Source organism: Leucoraja erinacea, chromosome 3 (assembly GCF_028641065.1).
Source record: "Leucoraja erinacea ecotype New England chromosome 3, Leri_hhj_1, whole genome shotgun sequence".
Classification (NCBI taxonomy): Eukaryota; Metazoa; Chordata; class Chondrichthyes; order Rajiformes; family Rajidae; genus Leucoraja; species Leucoraja erinaceus.
In genome coordinates, this window is record NC_073379.1 from 23,716,477 (window position 1) to 23,735,787 (window position 19,311).

Here is a 19,311-nt window from a genome sequence, read left to right on the forward strand (position 1 = left end):
CTGCACTTTCTCCACTTGTAATTAGTTCTTGCCCTCTGCAATTGCCGCCCAATTATTATTCATCTTGTTGCTTCATTCTCAATCATCAAGAATTGCCGTAACAGAATTTTTGGAATATTACTTCAATGTACCATGTTTCCCCCTCTTTCAACAAACTCCCTTCATCAGAAATAATGACGGTTCATTGACCAGAACTAGGCAGGTTAAACAGACATAGATAGGGTGGGCAGTCAGAATTTTTTTTTCCCAGGATGGAAAAAAATCAAATGCAAGACGGCTTTAAGGTGAGAGGGTAAATTTTGGAGATGTACAGGGGAAGTTTTATTACACAGAGGGGTGAGTGCTTGGAATGAGCTGTCGGGGGTAGTGGTTGAACCAGATACGTTTGTGGCCTTTAAAGGACTTTTGGATAGGCATATTGATTTGGAGAGAATGGAGTGATATGGGTTATGTACAGGTATATATGTGATGGTCTTGGCATTGTGTTTGGCACAATTGCGAGCTGAAGGGCCTGCCCTTGTGCTGTACTGTCCTATGTTCTGTGTTCTAAATAACCGTTTCTCTCTCCATCCTGCTTGTTGCTGAGTATCATTTTCTGACATCATCAGTTTTTTTTATGCACCACAAACACATTTCCTTGTGCAGCCGTGCTAACAAGAAACTCATTAAAGTATGTATCGCAACCTACACCAACTGCTACTGCTGAAACGGCGACGCGTCGCAGAAACCAGGTGAAAGGTGTATTGCATGGTCGATGAAGCAGATGATGTGCTAAAGGGGCTAACGCTAACTGCAGATGAGAGGAGGGTGTACACGCTATATGTAACTTGACTATTACAATAGGGGCAGTGCTTTGGTAGTTTTTAATACACAAAGCATTTTGGTACGTATTGAGGCTGTGAGAGGTGTGATGAAGAGCCAGTCTAGTCCTGAAAAAGATAGGCTGTGGGAATTGAAAATCAGTTTAGCCCAAAGTAAAGCAAAATTTGCTAGTTTCGATTTCTAAGCAACCAGGAAATTGGATTTTTGTTGGTGTTAGTCACATGGTTTTGTATTGAACACCGAGACTCCAACTATAGTCAAGATGGTTGTGAACGATTGCAACAGGATCTGGATCGATTGGCCAGGTGGGCGGAGGAATGGTTGAAGGAAATTAATACAGAGAAGCGCGAGATGTTGCATTTTGGGACGCCGAACAAGGGCAGGAAATGGTAGGCCTCTGGGTAGTGTTGTAAAGCAGAGGGATCCAGCTGCATGGTTTCTTGAAGGTCGAGTCGCAGGTAGATAAGGTGGTCAAAAAGGCTTTTGGCACTTTGGCCTACATCAGTCAGAGTATTGAGTATAGAAGTTGGGAGGTCATGTCTCAGTTGTATAAGACGTTGGTGAGACCGCATTTAGAATTTGTGTTCAGTTCTGGGCACCATTTTATAAGAAAGATATTGTCAAGCTTGAAAGGGTTCAGAAAAGATTTACGAGAATGTTACCAGCATTAGAGGGTGTGAGCTTTAGGGAGAGCGGTAAGCAGGGTCTCTATTCCATGAAGTGCAGAAGGATGAGGGGTGATCTTATAGAGGTATACAAAATCATGAGAGGAATAGATCTGGTAGATGCACAGAGTCTTTTGCCCAGAGTAGGGGAATCAAGGACCTTTACCATGAGACATTGGAGCAGAATTAGACCATTCGGCCTATCAGTCTTTTCCACAAGTGCAGGCGTACACTTCCTAACAACAATGTTATCCAATGCTTCATCAAAATAGTCCTGGTTGAGATCTTTGACCTTTTGTAACCTCAAATATAGTATTAAGCATGTGGCTGGATTGCCCTCATACTCAAATCAAGATCCTGTGAACTTGTTAGTCTTGGGTTTATTGATCAATGCCACATTTTACAGTTTTGTGTGTATGTGCATACATATGTGAGGGGCCTGAGGAATGGTAAGGCGATGAAGCCTGAGATGGTCTGAACGAGTGCAAATGGATGTGGGAATGGAGGGGTGTGGGTCAGTGCGAGCAAGATAGAGATTTTCGGACTCGATAATGAGCTCAGGGTATTTCTTGTAGGGCTGATCTGCAGTGGTAGTAATATAACGGCAGAGAAAATCTGAGCGATTGAATGGAAAGGGGAATAACTGGAGTAAAATGCAATCTGTTGCACAATACCATGTTACCCATTTTCAAGAAGGAACAGCATATGCTGCAAAATCGAAGGTAAAAAATGTTGGAGAAACTCAGCGGGTGAGGCAGCATCTATGCTGGAGAAACTCAGCGGGTGAGGATCATAGATGCTGCCTCACCCGCTGAGTATCTCCAGCATTTTTGTCTACCTACCATGTTACCCATCATCCCTCAGCAAATAATTTAAAAAGGCCTGGGACAGAAAGAATCAAAAATAGTTAGAGATGAATGCACAAAACAGAATGCTGAAGAGAAGACACGTATATCTGACAGCATGAAGTCAGCTGAGAGAACGGAGAGATCTTGTTCTCAAAATTATCACTGGAAGCGACAACTGCAAAACTAAAAGCATTGTGTAAAGTACGGTTCCAGGGCAGAACACAAGATTAAACCAACCTGTAGATGACACCAATTTTGTTTTGTTAACTCATCCTGCTAACGTCATAAGTGTATATCCTCAAAGAACAGGACTGGGTGATGTTTCGGGTCGAGACCCTTCTTCACACTCAGTCTCGCCTGTCCTGCTGAGTTATTCCAGCATTTTGTGTCTATCTTCAGTATAAACCAGCATCTGCAATTCCTTCCTACATATATAGTCATAGAGTTGTACACCACTGAAACAGGCCCTTTAGCCCATATTGCTGACTGGAGACACAAAAGATTGCAGATGTTGGAATCTTGAGCGAAAAATAAAATGCTGCGGAAAGTGTCAGATCTATGGATTGAAATGATCTTATGGTTCGGAACTTTTCTTCAGACTGTATCGTTGACATTTTCTTGGCTATCTACATTAATTCTTATGCCTGCGTTTGCCCTGTAAGAAGAGGAAAATCCATCATATTTGTCAGCAAATTTGAGCTTCTTATTTAACGTGGCAGAATCTGTATGCATTTATTGAGCCTAATGCATTTTACTCATTTACTTGCATGTGTTTCCAATGTTTCATTGGGAAACTGGTTTACATTTAAACTGAAACATAAGACTCATAGTTAAATTCAGTGGAGTTTCTACTTCTCTGCAGCTTAACTTCTTTGGAAGTTGCTTGAAAACCCCATTAATGTGCCAAGTTCTGGTGGGAAGGAAAACTCCAATGAATCCATCCGCTGGTATCAGCTGTTGTGGGTTTGAGTTGTCACAACGCTAAACTTAGATGCTCAATGCTTTCCCCCCCCCCCCAGTTGACCTTTTACGAAAATGATTATTATTTCCTTTAAAATGTATAAGGGGCTGCACAGTGGTGCAGCGGGAGGGTTGCTGCTTTAGAGCGCCACAAACCCGTGTCAGTCCTGACGACGGATACTGTCTACATTGAGTTTGTACAAACTTGGCCTCTTTAAATGGCCCCCTGTAAATTGTCCCTAGTGTTTGTAGGTTAGTGTACAGGGTAATCGTTAATCAGCCTGGACTCGATGGGTCAAAAGGTCTGTTTCCATGCTGTATGTCTAACGTAAAGTTATTTAAATTAAAAAAACCTCATATAATTATGTTTCACGTCCTCTGGACACCTCAAAGTGTTTCACAAAGCCACTGACGTACGAGCCACTATAAAATTCTCTTGGGGTCACTTTGATGGAAAATAAAAGTTTCTTATTAGATTGTTTAGCTAATAAGCAACTTAGCTGTGACTCCAACACAAGTTTGGATACAGGATTTCAAATGGTAGGAAATATTTTCGTTTTAGTTTGGCAGTTATTCAAGAACAAAGTGTAAAATGTTTATGGTATTACAGTAAAAAATTCTGCCTCACCCATATCTTTTTTAAATCTGGTAAGAAGTGTCACTGGGATGAGTTCATAAATGAAATGGTTACAGCTGAAAAAATGCATTTAGGCTCATTCACTGGGTCTGACTTTCCTTTCCACTTCAGTGAATGTGCTTGTTCGGACGCTGCTTAAATTAATCATCGGCATTTGGTTTAGAAACAAATAAAAACATATCAGTGTTTTTACAATGAAGTCTTTTCACACATGCCTCTCTCCTTTCTTGCAGACAGCGGCCGTCTCCGATGGAGGTTAGTGCACATTTTCCAGATAAGTGACAATGACAAATGGTATGATGTTGGCAGAGATTGTATATTGGGCAAACATTGCCGAATATTCTCTTGGCAATTTCAGGAATTTTGTGATTTGATCGTGTTCTGATTGCCTATCAAATTGGATCACAGTTTTCCTTTAGATCTGGTGATTAAATGCGATATACCCCTCTTTTTTGTTCACTGAACCTTACAAAAGATGTCAATTTATACTTAAAATATGTGTAATTTTAATATAATGTTCAGTATATGTAGAATATTATATAAAAATATGTTCAGGTACAGCAGCTGCCCAACAATCATCAGGCTATTGGATGCTACAAACAACAACTAAACTTCGAACTACAAACTGTGTTGGCTGCACAAGTAACTTTTGCACTACTTTTGGGATTTTTATTTGTTTGAACTTTTTAGATTTATTATGCTATTTATTGAGTACTGTGTTCACAGACCTGTTGTACTGTTGCATTAAGAATTTTAGTGTTCTGTTTCAGTAGATATGACAACTAAACACTCTTGACTCTTATGCAAGTAAATAGTGTGGGCAATTTTACACTTGCAGTAGGGAGTGGCAATTTCAGAGGACTGAGGCTTGGCAATAGAAAGCCGGTGCAACCCTATAATTTGTAAACTAGATGCACAGTAGATCATCAGCATGTTGCACTTCCAGGACATCGAGAGCCGCGTGCATTGGCATGTTAAACCTGCTTCTATTTGTTGTTCTTTTTTTAAAAGTCTATTTTATACAAATCTCTCAACCAAAGAGCAAACATTTTCAAATCTGTGGAGAGTATGGGCAGACGATGTTTCGGATTGGCACCGTTCTTCTATCTGAGGAAGAGCCCCGGCTCGAGACGTCGTCTGACAATTTACTCCACACATGCTGCCTGACCAACCGAGTTGCTTCAACACTTTGTGACAACAGGAAAGATGGTGAGGTTGGCACTTGCGATACATGCCTTTGCTAATCAGGGCTTAAACTATTAATTTTATAACATTTCTGCCACCTCCAACGGGATCCCTCTACTACCTACATCTTCCCATCTCCACCCCTTTCCGCTTTCCGCAGAGACTATTCCCTCCACAACTCCCTAGGGTTTCGGCCCGAAACGTTGCCTATTTCCTTCGCACCATAGATGCTGCTGCACCCGCTGAGTTTCTCCAGCTTTTTTGTGTACCTTCCCTAGGTAACTTGTCCATTCCCACCGAAACCACCCCCTCCCCAGGTACTTTCCCCTGCAACTGCAACACCTGTCCCTTTACCTCCCCCCTCAACTCCGTCCAAGAACCCCAACAGTCTTTTTAGGGGAGGCAGAGGTTCACTTGCACCTCCTCCGACCTCATCTACTGTATCGGCTCTTCTAGGTGTCGACTCCTGTGTATCAGCGAGACTAAGCGCAGGCTCGGCGATCGTTTTGCTGAACACCTCCGCTCAGTCTGCGTAAACCTACCTGATCTACCAGTTTCTCAGCCTTCTCTGCAAGCCTTTAACTCCCCCTTCCATTCTCTATCAGCCCGTAACTCCCCCTTCCATTCCCAATCTGACCTTTCTGTCCTGGGCTTCCTCCATTGTCAAGAGTGAGGCCTAGCGCAAATTGGAGGAACAGCAACTCATATTTCGCTTGGGTAGCTTACACCCCAGCGGTATGAACATTGACTTCTCTAAATTCATGAATAACAATAAAAGGCATTCTATTCAAGTAGCCCTTGTTTTCTCTCTCTCTCCATCCCCTCTCCCTTCCCAGTTCTCCCATCAGTCTTACTGTCTCCGACTACATTTTATCTCTGTACCGACCACTCATCTGACATCAGTCTGAAGAAGTGTCTCGACCCAAACATCACCCATTCCTTCTCTCCAGAGATGCTGCCTGTCCCGCTGAGTTACACCAGCATTTGTGTCTACCTTCCATTTAAACCAGCATCTGCAGTTCTTTCCTGCACTTAAAATATTAGTGTAGGAAGGACCTGCAGATGCTGCATTACATCGAAGTTACACACATTGCTGGTGTAACTCAGTGGGACAGGCAGCACCTCTGGAGAGAAGGAATAGGTGACTTTTCGGGTCGAGACCCAAGACTCTTCAGATTAGAGACAAATATTGGAGCAGGGAGGCTATAGTAAAGGGAGCCTGTGTCCAGTTCCAGTTGCCACACTATAGTAGGTTATGCACTTAAATATCCAATACTAAAGGCCGTGACTACATGCTGCTAAATGGGATCAGCATAGATGGGTTCTTGATGGTTGGCATGGACACAGTTGGCTAAAGTGCATGTCTCAGTGCTGGATGATTAAAATTGAACAAATTGGAAACATTTCAGAGATGTGAAGAGCACCAGATTAGCAAACATAAAGCTCCAGACTAGTGTCTGCAGTCTCTTGTATCTCAAGGGGGATGGTAATGCAGGATTAGCTGGTATAAACTTAATGGTTCGAATGGTCTCCTCTAATTTGTACTGTTCTATGGTTTTGTTCAAGTTCGAGTAGGTAGAGTGGATTTTTTCATGTCTGTCAAATTTAGGTTGGCCATACACTCGAGCAAGTTGGGGTCTGCTGTGTTTGATATTTGATTAACAGAGCTTTATCTTGTTTCAGATTTGTAACAGTGAGAATCCATGTATTAGCACTAAGTTCAGCCCACCTCATACTGTCCCTCAACAGGAAGGGCATGTAAAAATGTCAGGAATTTTAACTTCCCAGTCACAACTGATTTTCCTGCTACAAAATCAGTTGCAGAGAATTCTGTTAGAAAATGACAAACACATGCTTTTTAGCAGTTTTGGCCTTCACCCAAACCTGCATCTCAAGCCTTCAAGAAAGCATTTAAAATGAAACATGAGTGACATTAGTATTGGTATTGATCTCTTTGTGGTGATTTTTCTTGTTGGAGCTAAACACCCCCATCCACCCCCCTCTCTTTTTCTTCCCTTCCCCCTCTCTTCATGCCCCAACTAGATTTTCATCCATATCTCCCCTTCCCTTTCCCCTCCTGTACCCGTCCACTTATATTCCTTCCTCTGGCTTACATCCTTATCTCACACTTGAACTTAACTTTCAAAAGTTTCAATAAATAATTGCAGATATATGCCAGGCATTTCCTCCAAGTTTCAGAAATACCATGTTATCGAGAACAGTTTTACTTTCCAAGAATGATATGCTAACATTTCCAATCCCTGAAATACTTCTCTATAGTTTTCATATGTGCTGTATTACAAGTGATTTTATTTTCCCCCCACAACTTCATCAATAATTTGTGTTTCCACGGTAACACCGCGGAATAGCTCCTCCTAAATAATTTAGTTGGCATTCTTAAAGCTTTGTCTTTGACATTCTATCTGTTTCCAGTCCTTGCGGCCTCGAGGAAAAGAGTTGTTCTGAACCAGTGGAGAGGCAAGCTCGGCTGTTTTGTTGTCCGCGTTCAGCCGTTTGTAGAATGAGCTGCGTTATCTTCATGTAAAACTTAGGAAACCTGCTCAAAATGCCTCGGAGGCTGACAGTAGTTCTGGTGGTTGCAGAGAAGGTGCAGTTGAGACTGGCATGGGTTCTGTAGGTTGGTTTCCAGTGAACCATTTAAGATATTTGACAAGGCGTCATCACACTGGATCCTACCAGGTTCAGTCAGGTAAGCAGAGGTCCGTATTCTGTGGATTTACTACACTGCCTGAGAAATGCAACCAATGCTTTTGAATTCAGCTATTGCTAAAATTCTGCTTTAAGCAATTTTTTGGATGCAAAAAAATAAAAAGAAAGAAATATAAGGTTTGCAATTTTGCCGATGCTGGTGTTCGTAATATTAATTAACATGCTAGATGCATTTTGATAATTTCCCCTATTCACTACAGTTTAGAAGTTGCAATAATGATTTGCTCACTGTGATATATATAAGGCTACATGCTGCTACATGTTGAGGAAACTCAGCGGGTGAGGCAGCATCTATGGAGCGAAGGAAATAGGCAACGTTTCGGGTCGAAACCCTTCTTCAGATTGATGTGAGGGTGGGGGGGTGAAGAAGAAAGGAAGAGTTGGAGCCAGTGGGCTGAGGGAGGGTTAAGAAGGGGAGGAGAAAGTAAGGACTACCTGAAATTAGAGAAGTCAATGTTCATCCCGCTGGGGTGCAAACTGCCCAAGCAAAATATGAGGTGCTGCTCCTCCAATTTACGGTGGTCCTCACTCTGGCCATGGAGGAGGCCCAGGACAGAAAGGTCAGATTTGGAATGGGAGGGGGAGTTGAAGGACAACAATGTGTAGGAATGAACTGCAGATGCTGGCTTACCCCAAAGATAGGCACAAAAATGCTTTTGATGACCCACAATGTCACCCATTCCTTTTTTCCAGAAATGCTCCAACACTTTGTATCCATCTAGCAGGACAAACAGATTATTTAGAAGGTAATACAACCTAGTTTGGTGAATGCCCTCCCTGGAGAGAATCTACATCGTGCAGATTAAAGGGCCTGTCCCACTTAGGCGTCATTTGTGCGTTATTTTTGCGACATCCTAAAAATTGGTTGCGCGTGTCGTGACGCGCGTGTGGTGAGGTGTGGTGGCGTATGCAGAGACGCGCGGTAACGCGCGGTGCTTCCCTATCAACCCCAGGATTTTGGAATGTTCAAAATCCTTGCGCGCCACCTGCACGACGTATCCCTTGCACACGCTGACGTACTGATGGCATACGCTGGTGTACGGGCAGCGTACGTGTAACGCATGGTGACGCACGGTGACGCACGAACATTACCTATGCTCATTTATTATGCATCAACGTGCATAACCATGCGTCGCCGCGTACGCCGTTGGCGTGCCATTTGCACGTCATTTGAGCGTCGCACCACGTGATCACCCGTGTATAAATCACGCCGAGTTTTTAATAATTTTCACTGCGAAAATCCTTGCCATGGAGATCGGACTAAAATAACAGTACAGTAATGGTCCCAAAAGAAGCAGGTCCATCAAGAGCAAAGCACGCGGCTGTCATACTGCTAGACGATTTTCACACGACAGTCGCGTGTCAGTCACTGCGGCCTGTCACGCAATTGACGCCCAAGTGGGACAGGCCCTTACGTGTTTCTGAGATCAGACAACCTGGTTATGCTGCAAGTCCAGAAAATCCCAGGAACATCCAGCAGACCAGGCAGTATCTGTGGATTAACATTTTAGTTCCGGGGCCCCGTGTCAAAACAGGGAAAGATAGTAAAACAAGTTAGTTTGGAGAAAGCAGAGTGAAGATAGTAGTTCATTGTCATAGCTCGTACATAGTGCTGGTAGTGCAAGCCTGTTCAAAGGCTGTAGATTTCACAGCAAATCCACAGTTTGCAGTAAAGGGCCTGTCCCACGAGCATGCGACCTGCATGCGGCAAGTGCGACCTAAAGGGCCTGTCTCACGAGCATGCGACTGCATGCGGCAAGCACGACCAAACCAGAAGCGGGGGCCGCGCGGAGATCGAGTGAGTGACATGAAGTTCGAGCGAAGTCTGCGGGAAGTTCGCGTGTGATGTACGGCGTCGAGGCGGTGCGTACAGCGTTGAGGCGGCTGCGATCCGGCAGGCCGTTGCCGCACAGAATTTTTCGGAGCCTCGCGCGATGTTGGGACCAGCTCCGCACAACTCCATACGGCTCCGGCGATCGAAGTGGGACCGGCCCCGCGAGGCCGTACTGCTCAAGCGACCACGTTCGGTCGCGCTTGCCGCATGGAGTCGCATGCTCGTGGGACAAGCCCTTTAGGTTGCGCTTGCCGCATGTAGTCGCATGCTCGTGGGACAGACCCTTAAGAGTTGGCTTTGGCATCATGTTTGGCACAGATAATGTGAGCCATTGGTCCTGTTCCTGTGCTGTACTATTCCATGTTCTATGAATTTTTTTAGAGAGAACATACCGTCAGTGGAAGATAGATGCGCAGATATAAAGGCAAATCATGTAGAGTTTAAAAATAATTACATGGGAAACTAATTCAAACTGTAATAGCCAGGGGAACAGTGGTAGAGTTGCTGCTTTATAGCGCCAGAGACCTGGGTTCAATCCTGACTACGGGTGCTGTCTGTACGGAGTTTGTACATTCTCCCTATGATCGCGAGGGTTTTCTCTGGGTGCTCTGGTTTCTTCCCACACTCCAAAGACGTATGGGTTTGTACTTTGGCTTCAGTAAAATTGTACATTGTCCCTAGTGCTAAGGATAGTGATAGTGTGCGGGGTTTTAATATTGTGTTTCCTTACTGTAAACTGCTCCATTACAGCTGGTCAGTACGGACTCACTGGGCCGAAGGGCCTGTTTCCCTGCTGTATCTCTAAAGTCTAAATGTCTAATGTCAATGGGATTCAGAGCAATTTGGCAAATTGGATGTAACATAGGCTTGGTGATAGGAGGCAGAGGGTGATGGTGAAAGGTTGTTTATATCAAACTGTGACCAGTGGTGCACCTTAGGGATTGATGTTGATGATACTATTTGTTATTTATTAGCAATTTTGACGTGATTCTAGAAGTTGGTGTGGCATGGTAAGGTTGCAGATAACATGAAGATTGGTGTTGTTGATAGTGAGGAGGATAGACTACAGAACAATATTGTTGACTTGGTAAATTGGTAAGCCTCACACATCTTCTTTAAACTTTCCCCCTCACCTTCAATCTATGCCCTGTCTGATATTTGACATGTTCCCACCGAGAAGAATACTATCTACCCTCTCAATGCCTCCCATGATTTTATATACAGGGTACTTCTATTGAGTTGCCCCTCAGCTTCTGACCGTGCAGAGAAAACAATCAAAGTTTGTCCAACCTTTACCTCTCATTATAGTTACATTATAAATGCAATTGAACACTAATGTAATCTAGATAATATGTTTACATTTTAACCAAGGCCATAAATGGTTGATGCGATAAATAGGGTAAGGATAGTACAGCTATGCTGCCTGTAGAGCTGTTGCCTCACAGCCTGAGTGACCTGTGATGTGGTTTTAATCATGACTTCAGATGTCTCCTGTGTGGAGTTTGCACCTTCCCTCTCGCACTGTGTGGGTTCAAACTCGTGGTTGTCTATGAGATTCCAAGTTTATGTTCACGAGTTTAAACGAGTTCCCACATGTATGTCTAAGTCTGCCGTTTTTGCACCTTCCCTCTCGCACTGTGTGGGTTCAAACTCGTGGTTGTCTATGAGATTCCAAGTTTATGTTCACGAGTTTAAACGAGTTCCCACATGTATGTCTAAGTTTGCCGTTTACTTCTCATTTCTGCGATGTACCAAGTTCCTCTCCTGAGTTACCAAGTTCCTCTCTCGAGTTACTCTTGAGCCAACTGCGAATGAAGGCCTGTTTTAAGTATCAAATAGAGGAGCTGGACAGCATCTCATACAGTAAGTATATTCTGATTCAGCATTGAAAGTTATTCATTTTCAGAACTTAAAAAAACTAGGCAGGATCTCAGCCCCTCACTCGCTGCCATTGTGCAGCAAGGAGGCGGTGGCGGCGAAGCAACAGTGTTAAAGAAGACAGCTCCATCCTGCGGCTTTGAGTTAAAGATAGAATTCAGCACGGCCGCATCTATTGATATGACCTACAAAGGGAAAATACGCACCGTCCAGTGCCAGAGCAGTTATACTTAGGATTTATTGGAAACACGCATCACATAGTAGCGGACGGAGGTTTGCTATATTTTAATTGAATTTACTGCCAGGTCTAAACACTGCGGGGAGACGGGAGATGAAATCTTTGAATGTGGATGGATGTCTCCGCGCCTGCTCATTCTAAGCGGAATATATTTTTAGTTGCATTTCAAGCCGGGCTTTGGTTTTATTCCGTGTTTTTGTTTATTCGCACACACTTTTCGTGTGTGAGAGTGTGAGAATGGGGTGGATGCGCGGGCGTCATTAATCTGTCAGTGGTGACTAGACTCTTGGGCTAGCCTGGGATCATTGTTTGCTCTCATCTCTCTCTTTCTGTGTGTCCATTGGCACGGGGAGGAGCGGTATACCTCGCTGGGGCACAAGACCTCTGCCGCCTGCCCCTTGCAGCCATCAACTTGTTCAAAGGCATCAAAGGTATTTTATTAGTCACATTCACATACACCCAGGTGTAGTGAAGTGAAATGCTTTTTGCCATTTTGCAGCACACAAAAAAAGAATACAGACATAACACCAATGAGAGTCTTAAACACAAAGAACATCCCCCCCACAATGGCTCCCACCATGAGGGAAGGCACAAAGTCCAGTCCCCAACCCCAGTTCACCCATAGTCGGGCCCATTGAGGCCTCCACAGTTGCCTCCACGGAGGCCCAATGTTCCAGGCCGTTCTCGCCGGGTGATGTTGCTCCGACGTCTGGAGAGTCCCCCCAGCGGCCTGGGAACCCTGGAACGGCCGCTTCTGCACTGGAGGCTGCGGCTTCCGAAGCCAACAAGGCCGCGCCGGTTGGAGCTCCACAACTGGCGATCTCATCTAGAGATCCCAGGCTCCCGGTGTAAAGTTCAGCGCCGCCGCCCGCAGCTGGTCGCTCCACAGTCCCGCAGCTCCGCGATGTTTTACCCGGCGGTCTCAGCTCACCGAAGCTCCAGCGCGGCAACCCGGGCAAGGCATCGCCCACTCCACGATAGCGCTCCAGCGCTGTGCCGCCGCCGAAGCCGAGGTTCTGGGCGGTCCCCGACAGGAAACTGCGCTCCAGGCCCGCTGGTAGGCCGCGAGGACGGGTCGAAGCTGCAGCCCGGAGAAAAGCTGCCTCTCCGACCAGGTAGGGGCCCGGAAAGGTAGTTTCCCCCTTCCCCCCACCCCCTACATAAAAAAAGTCTAGGCCTCCAAACAAAACACTTAACTAACTAAAATAAAAAATAAAAGATGAAGAGACAGACAGCTGCTGGCTGGGCAGCCGTGCACAGGACAGCGCCCCCTACAGCGCCCCCTGATGTTTGTTCCTTTGTTGCGCCTCATCTGCCCTGATCCCAGCCCTGCCCCATTCTCTTAGAAATGTTGCTTCCGCCGCTGTCACGAAGAGGGGTCCAGCTAGCTGGCTTGGTGGGTGAGTGGGTGGGTGGGCAGGGAGGGGGAGTGGGTACAAATCACCGAATCCATTCTTAAAAGTCAGGCAGAGCCGTATAGAACTCACATTTCTCTCTGCTTCATATACGTGGGAATTCCCTCAGCATGGTCACTTTTCACGATTCCCGCCCGGTGTTTACTCAGGCCAAACCTACGAGTTACTCACGAGTCATCACGGTAAACCCATGGGTTACTACGGTATTACAACGAGTTTAAAAGTATCAACATTTTCCTTCCAGAGTAAATTTGGCTCATGGAAATCTTTCAACATGTTGAAAATTTTTCACGAGTTAACACGTTTCCCGAGTACCTGCCGTTAGCGTTGCGAGTCGCTAAGTTACAACCACGAGTTCTGACGTTCCTGCTACGTTAATTCTATGTGATTACCACGAGTTTGATTTGGTTTTAACTCGGGATCACTCGTGGGTGACCTCGCACCGTGAGACAGGGGTTTAACTCTATTAAACAATGTAACAAACAGCGGTTAGGATTTTTAGCTTGCAGGAACAAAAATCCATTCTTTTTTTTCGAAAACAACTCGTGTCACTAGGTGGTTGGAGCGAATCCCTTACTCAGTTATCGGCAATAAAGGACACCATTACTCCCCCACCCCCCAACTATGGTCTGTTGTAATGTTGTAATGAGGGTTTGCTGTATTGAAGAAACCAAAAAGCCCTTCAAAAGATTGTCATAGTTCATTTTGTTTGGTTACATTCTGTGAATTATATGGTAATACATTTTTATAAACAAGAACTTACCTGGGAGAGGGTAACTTGTCAAAACAGCCCATGCAGAGTTGCGGATCAGTGGATACAGTCATTATTATACTATGAGTTGAGAACATGTTTATTCAGGCATCTGTGAATTCATCAGGCTTGTTTGTTAAGTAGTGACTTGCTATCTATAGTCTCATTGTGTGGGCTTTGAGAGAAGCATTTAAAAAAAATCAAAGGTGCAGGCAAGAGCAGATACAGAAGGATAATGTTTCACCCAAGAGTGAAGTGTACATTGCCTTCGTTCAGAAAAATGCCCACTGAAGTGAATCAGTGCATTTATGTTTCATTACAGACTTATTTGAAAGTGGGAGGGCTGTTCACATCAGATAACAGAAGGGCTTGGCAGTGAAGGTCCTGGTCCATTGACAAGAGGATCCAACATGACTGGGCGCGCACACGCACACACACGCACACTATATATACCGTTGATCATGCTCTCCTCCTCACCATTACAATTTATCCAACATCCTCTTATTTCCTCATAACCATGATGCTCACTGTCTCTGAATCACCTTTCCTTGCCTCCCCCCCCCCCCAACACAACCTTAAAGGGTTGGACAGGCTTGGATGTGTTCTCTGGAATGCTGGAAGTTGAGAGGCGACCTGATAGAAGTCGATGAAATCACAGGAGGAATAGAAGGTAGGCAGTCCAAAGCTTTTTTCCACAGGGTGGAAAAATAAAATTCTAGAAGGTGATAATGTTAAGGTGCAAGGGGCAAATTTTAAATGAGAATGCACACTGAGGATGATGGGTGCCTGGAACGTGTTGGAGGCAGCAGGAGATGTGTAGTAGATGTGCAAAGCAAGATTTTTACACAGAAGGTGGCGAGTTCCTAGAATGCGCTGTCAGAGATTGTGGTGGGAGCAGACACGATTTTAAGAGACTGTAGGATAGGCACGTTGATGTGCAGGGAATGGAGGGAAATGGATTATGTGCAGCCAGATAAGAATGTGTCTTGGCATCATGTTCGGTACAGACATTGTGTGTCGAAGGACCTGTTCCTGTGCTGTTCTGTTCCATTTTCTAACCCCTAACCTCCTCTAACCCCTCAGTCCCCTCCTTCCATTCCTCACTACCTTAACTCACAAACTCCTACCTGTCTTAACCCCTGTTGGCTGCAGGCATCCTTTCACCTCTCTTTCCTCTCGCCTCATGTATTCTGACTTTCCAACTCCTCCATTCCCTCTTCCCACAAATATTTCTCGCCTCCTCTCCGGCTGTCCAAAATGTTTGTTGTCCACTATGGATCAAAACCTTGGCTAAGATTCCATTTTGGTCCTCGATGATGCCAGAGCTGATTGAAACCTCAGGAAAGGCAAGAATTGGCACAGCAGAGTGGCTGAAGATGGCTGTGACTTCACCTCTGATCCTGCTGCCATGCTTTCCAAGACGTGGTCTGGTAGCAGTCCCTCCTGGGCCCCCTCCAAAAATATTGCTAGGTTTACAACTTACCGGCTGATGGTTCAGATCGATCACCCTTTGTCAGAACTGGAGAAGACAAAAACAAATGTACTTTAGGACTCGAGGGCCAGAACCATTAGGGAGAGATTGGGCAAGCTAGGACTTTATTCCATGGAGCACAGGATGATGAGGGGTTATCTTACAATAAAACCATGAGAGGAATTGATAGGGCCTCCGTCCAGGCTAGGGGAATTAAGAACCGGAGGGCATAGATTTAAGGAGATGGGAAAGATTTATTAGGAACCTGAGGAACATTTATTAGGAACATTTTCACACAAATGGTGTTGGGTATGTGGAATGAGCTGCCAGAGGAGGTAGTTGAAACAGGTACTATTGCAACATTTAAATGGCATTTGGACAAATACATAGGTAGGAAAGTAAATCTTAAGGGATATGGGCCAAATGCAGGCAAATGAGATTAGCTGAGATGGGGCATCTAGGTCGGTATGGATGGGTTGGGCGAAAAGGTCTGTTTCTGTGCTGTATGACTGTGAATCTACTTTTCATTTCCCAAATGGGAAGAGTAGAGAGAACCAATGGAATGTCTCTGATAGGATAGCGACCAAGGTAGACTAAGTTCCACAATTGTTTTCAGTGCTGTTTAGAGAAATGGATGCTTATTAATCCATTTGGTGATGTAAATAGAGGAAAATGAATAAGAGCAGCAGAGAGAGCAAAAACACCCAGTAGAACTGTGAGATGCAGAACATGGAGGATGCCAGAAATATAAATGCACACCTCCAGTTTCAGGGACAGTTTCATCCCAGTACGGGATACTGAGTTGGATGATCAGCCATGATCATATTGAATGGCGGTGCAGGCTCGAAGGGCCGAATGGCCTACTCCTGCACCTAATTTCTATGTTTCTATGTTTCTAGCTGTCATCAGGCAACTGATTCATCCTACCACAACTAGAGAACAGTACTGAACTACTATCTACCTCTTTGGTGACCCTCGGACTATCATTGATTGGAGATAGACACAAAATGCTGGAGTAACTCAGCCGGACAGGCAGCATCTCTGGAGAGAAGGAATGGGTGACGTTTCGGGTCGAGACCCTTCAGACTGATGTCAGGGGAGTGGGCGGTACAGAGATACAATATGTAGCTGCAGACAGTAAGACTGGTTGGCGAACTGGGAAGGGGGAGGGGATGGAGAGAGAGGGAAAGCAAGGGCTACTTGAAGTTATAGAAGTTAATGTTCATACCGCTGGTGTAAGCTGCCCAAGCAAAATATGAGGTGCTGTCCTCTAATTTGTGCTGGGCCTCACTCTGACAATGGAGGAGGCCCAGGAAAAAAAGGTCAAGAGTGTTATATTGTCATGTGTCCCAGATAGAACAATGAAATTCTTACTTGCTGCAGCACGACAGAATATGTAAACATAGTTCACTGTAAACAATATGATAAACAAGAGAGAAAAAACACACACACACACACACTGTAAATATATATTATATATATCTATATATACATACATACTCAAAAAACAAACAATAGTAGTGCATTAATAATAACAATAGTCTCTTGCATTCAGAGCTTATTTGAGGTTGTAGTGCAGGGGTCGGCAACCTACGGCCCACGGGCCGGATCTGGCCCGTAACCCAAAATCATCCGGCGGTAATCATTTCTGAGGACTTCCGTCATCTCCGGTACCTGGAAGGTGATTTTTGGACAGAGCGTCGGGTGAAACTCGCTGAAATAGATGCATTCTATCCTGCTGCCCATTACCCTGCGTGAGGCCGGGCTCCCCTCCTGGGCCCGAGGCCGCGGCGCCCAGGTGCGGTGATGCAAGGGGGCCTGCGCTGGCGGCCGCAATGGCGGAACTGAGCGCCGAGTTCTGGCTTTACCGCATCCTGCGCAACCTTCTGTGTCTGGGCTTCACTGTCGGGATCGGGGTTGCCACGGCAGTTTTCACAACTTTTTGGAGTCTTTTCCGCTCCTGGGCGTTCAAGTTGCCGAACCAGTCCATGTGCAACCAATCAATATGCTTGGGAGGGGAGGGATGTGGGGGCGGGGGTTAGGGGTGTGGGGGTTGTGAGGAGGAGGGGATGTTGTGGGGAGAGAGCTCGGAGAAAAGATGGGGGAGAGGGGGGTATCACGAGGGAGGGGGGCAGGAGCCAGTGAGGGAGTGGAGATGGCGGTGCGATGGGGACTCACAGCGGGCGCTGGTCGCTCGTCGTTCTCCTCCACCGGGATCAGTCTCCACTTTCAATTTGGCGACATCGACAACATTTCCAACACCACGCCGGGCTGGGCTGCTTCTGGTCTCTCTGAAATTGTGTCTGGTTGGAGATCAGTGTGCTGGGTCCAGGAAAGATCTTCGGAAATATGCACGTCCAGGAATGTTTTGACACTCTCCACCATCGTCCCGCTGATATAAACAGGATTTTTGGGTCCTCATCCTTCCTCTTCTAAATTCCACAATCAGTTCATTGGTTTTACTGATATTGAGAGCCAGGTTGTTGTGCTGGCACCATTTGGTCAATCGGTCGATCTCACTTCTATAATCTGACTCATCACCATCTGTAATTCATCCAACAACGGTGGTGTCGTCGGGGGACTTGAAGATGGAGTTCGCATTGTGTCCGGCTACACAGTCATGAGTATAGAGTGAGTAGAGCAGGGGGCTGAGCACGCAGCCGTGAGGTGCTCCCGTACTGATTGTTAATGAGGAAGAAGTATTTCTGCCAATTCAAACAGACTGTGGTCTGTGGATGAGGAAGTCTAGGATCCAATTAAAGTGGGATGGGCAGATTCCCAGTTCCGTGAGCTTGGTAACCAGCTTTAAAAAAAAAAAATGTTTTAATCAAAAATATTTATTCAAATATTAAAATAATATACAGTAATAAAAACAGAACCCACCACCATAAGACACAGCAAACGATAAACTATTATACAACTATCTTACAATCCTTGTCAAGGATGCATTCAACCCCCCGCGGTGCCCAGCGGTCCTGGAAATCCCCCATGGCATCCGTGGACAGCGCATAGTCCCTCTAACACCACCCCGGGCACAGACGTAAACCCAGTTGGTAACCGGCTTGGAGGGGATGATGGTATTGAACGACGAGATGTAGTTTATAAACAACACCCTGACTTAAGTGTTTTTATTGTCCAAGTGGTCCAGTGTGGAGTGGAGTGCCAGTGAGACCGTATCCTCCGTTGACCTGTTGTGACTAAGCAAACTGTAGTGGGTCGAGGTTCTTGTTGAGGTAGGAGTTGATATGCACCATAACTAACCTCTTAAAGCATTTCAGTGTGGGAATGGAGGGGGAGTTAAAGTGTTGAGCAACCGGGAGACCTCCGCTCAGTTCGCCTAAACCTACCTGATCTCCCAGTTGCTCAACACCAAAATCATCTTGTTCATCCACCCCACATACTTTACTTTAGACTTTAGTGCAGAAACATGCCCTTCGGCCCACCCAGTCTGCGCCGACCAACATTAACCTGCACACGAGGGTCAATTTACAATTTTACCGAAGCCAATTAACCTACAAACCTGAACGTCTTTGGAGTGTGGGTCTACCGCTGCGCCACTGTGCTGCCCTTCTTCACACTGATTGTAGTAGGGGGAGCGGGGAAAAAAAGAAGCAAAAAGAAACAGATGTTGGTTGTGTCAAGGTGATCCACAGCTTCATGCAGTACACGGGAGATGGCACCCTCCATAGACCTATTTTTCCTGGGTGCAATTTGCAAGGGGTCTAGATTGGACAGTGGCGCAGATGTGGGCCATTACCAATTTTTCAACTATGCTACTGCACCCATTGGGTACCACATGGGTGGTTAATTTGCTCCCTTGTGCAGAAATGTGCCGTATGGAGAAATTGAGCTGACTCATCAGCTGCTATTTATTCGT

General features: G+C 45.4%; 1 protein-coding gene across 3 annotated transcripts in view; it reads left to right on the forward strand.

Annotated features, from left to right (window-relative positions):
- The window catches only part of rgs12b (regulator of G protein signaling 12b), a 138,584-nt gene that overhangs the window by 63,357 nt on the left and 55,916 nt on the right, over positions 1-19,311 (forward strand). For all 3 annotated transcript variants that reach the window (XR_008723152.1, XM_055632296.1, XM_055632297.1), the window contains one exon: positions 4,166-4,187. Coding sequence is in view for 2 of the 3 variants with exons in the window: in XM_055632296.1 (XP_055488271.1) it covers positions 4,166-4,187 (22 nt within the window). In the remaining variant the exon portion in view is untranslated. The remainder of the gene's footprint in view (positions 1-4,165; positions 4,188-19,311) is intronic.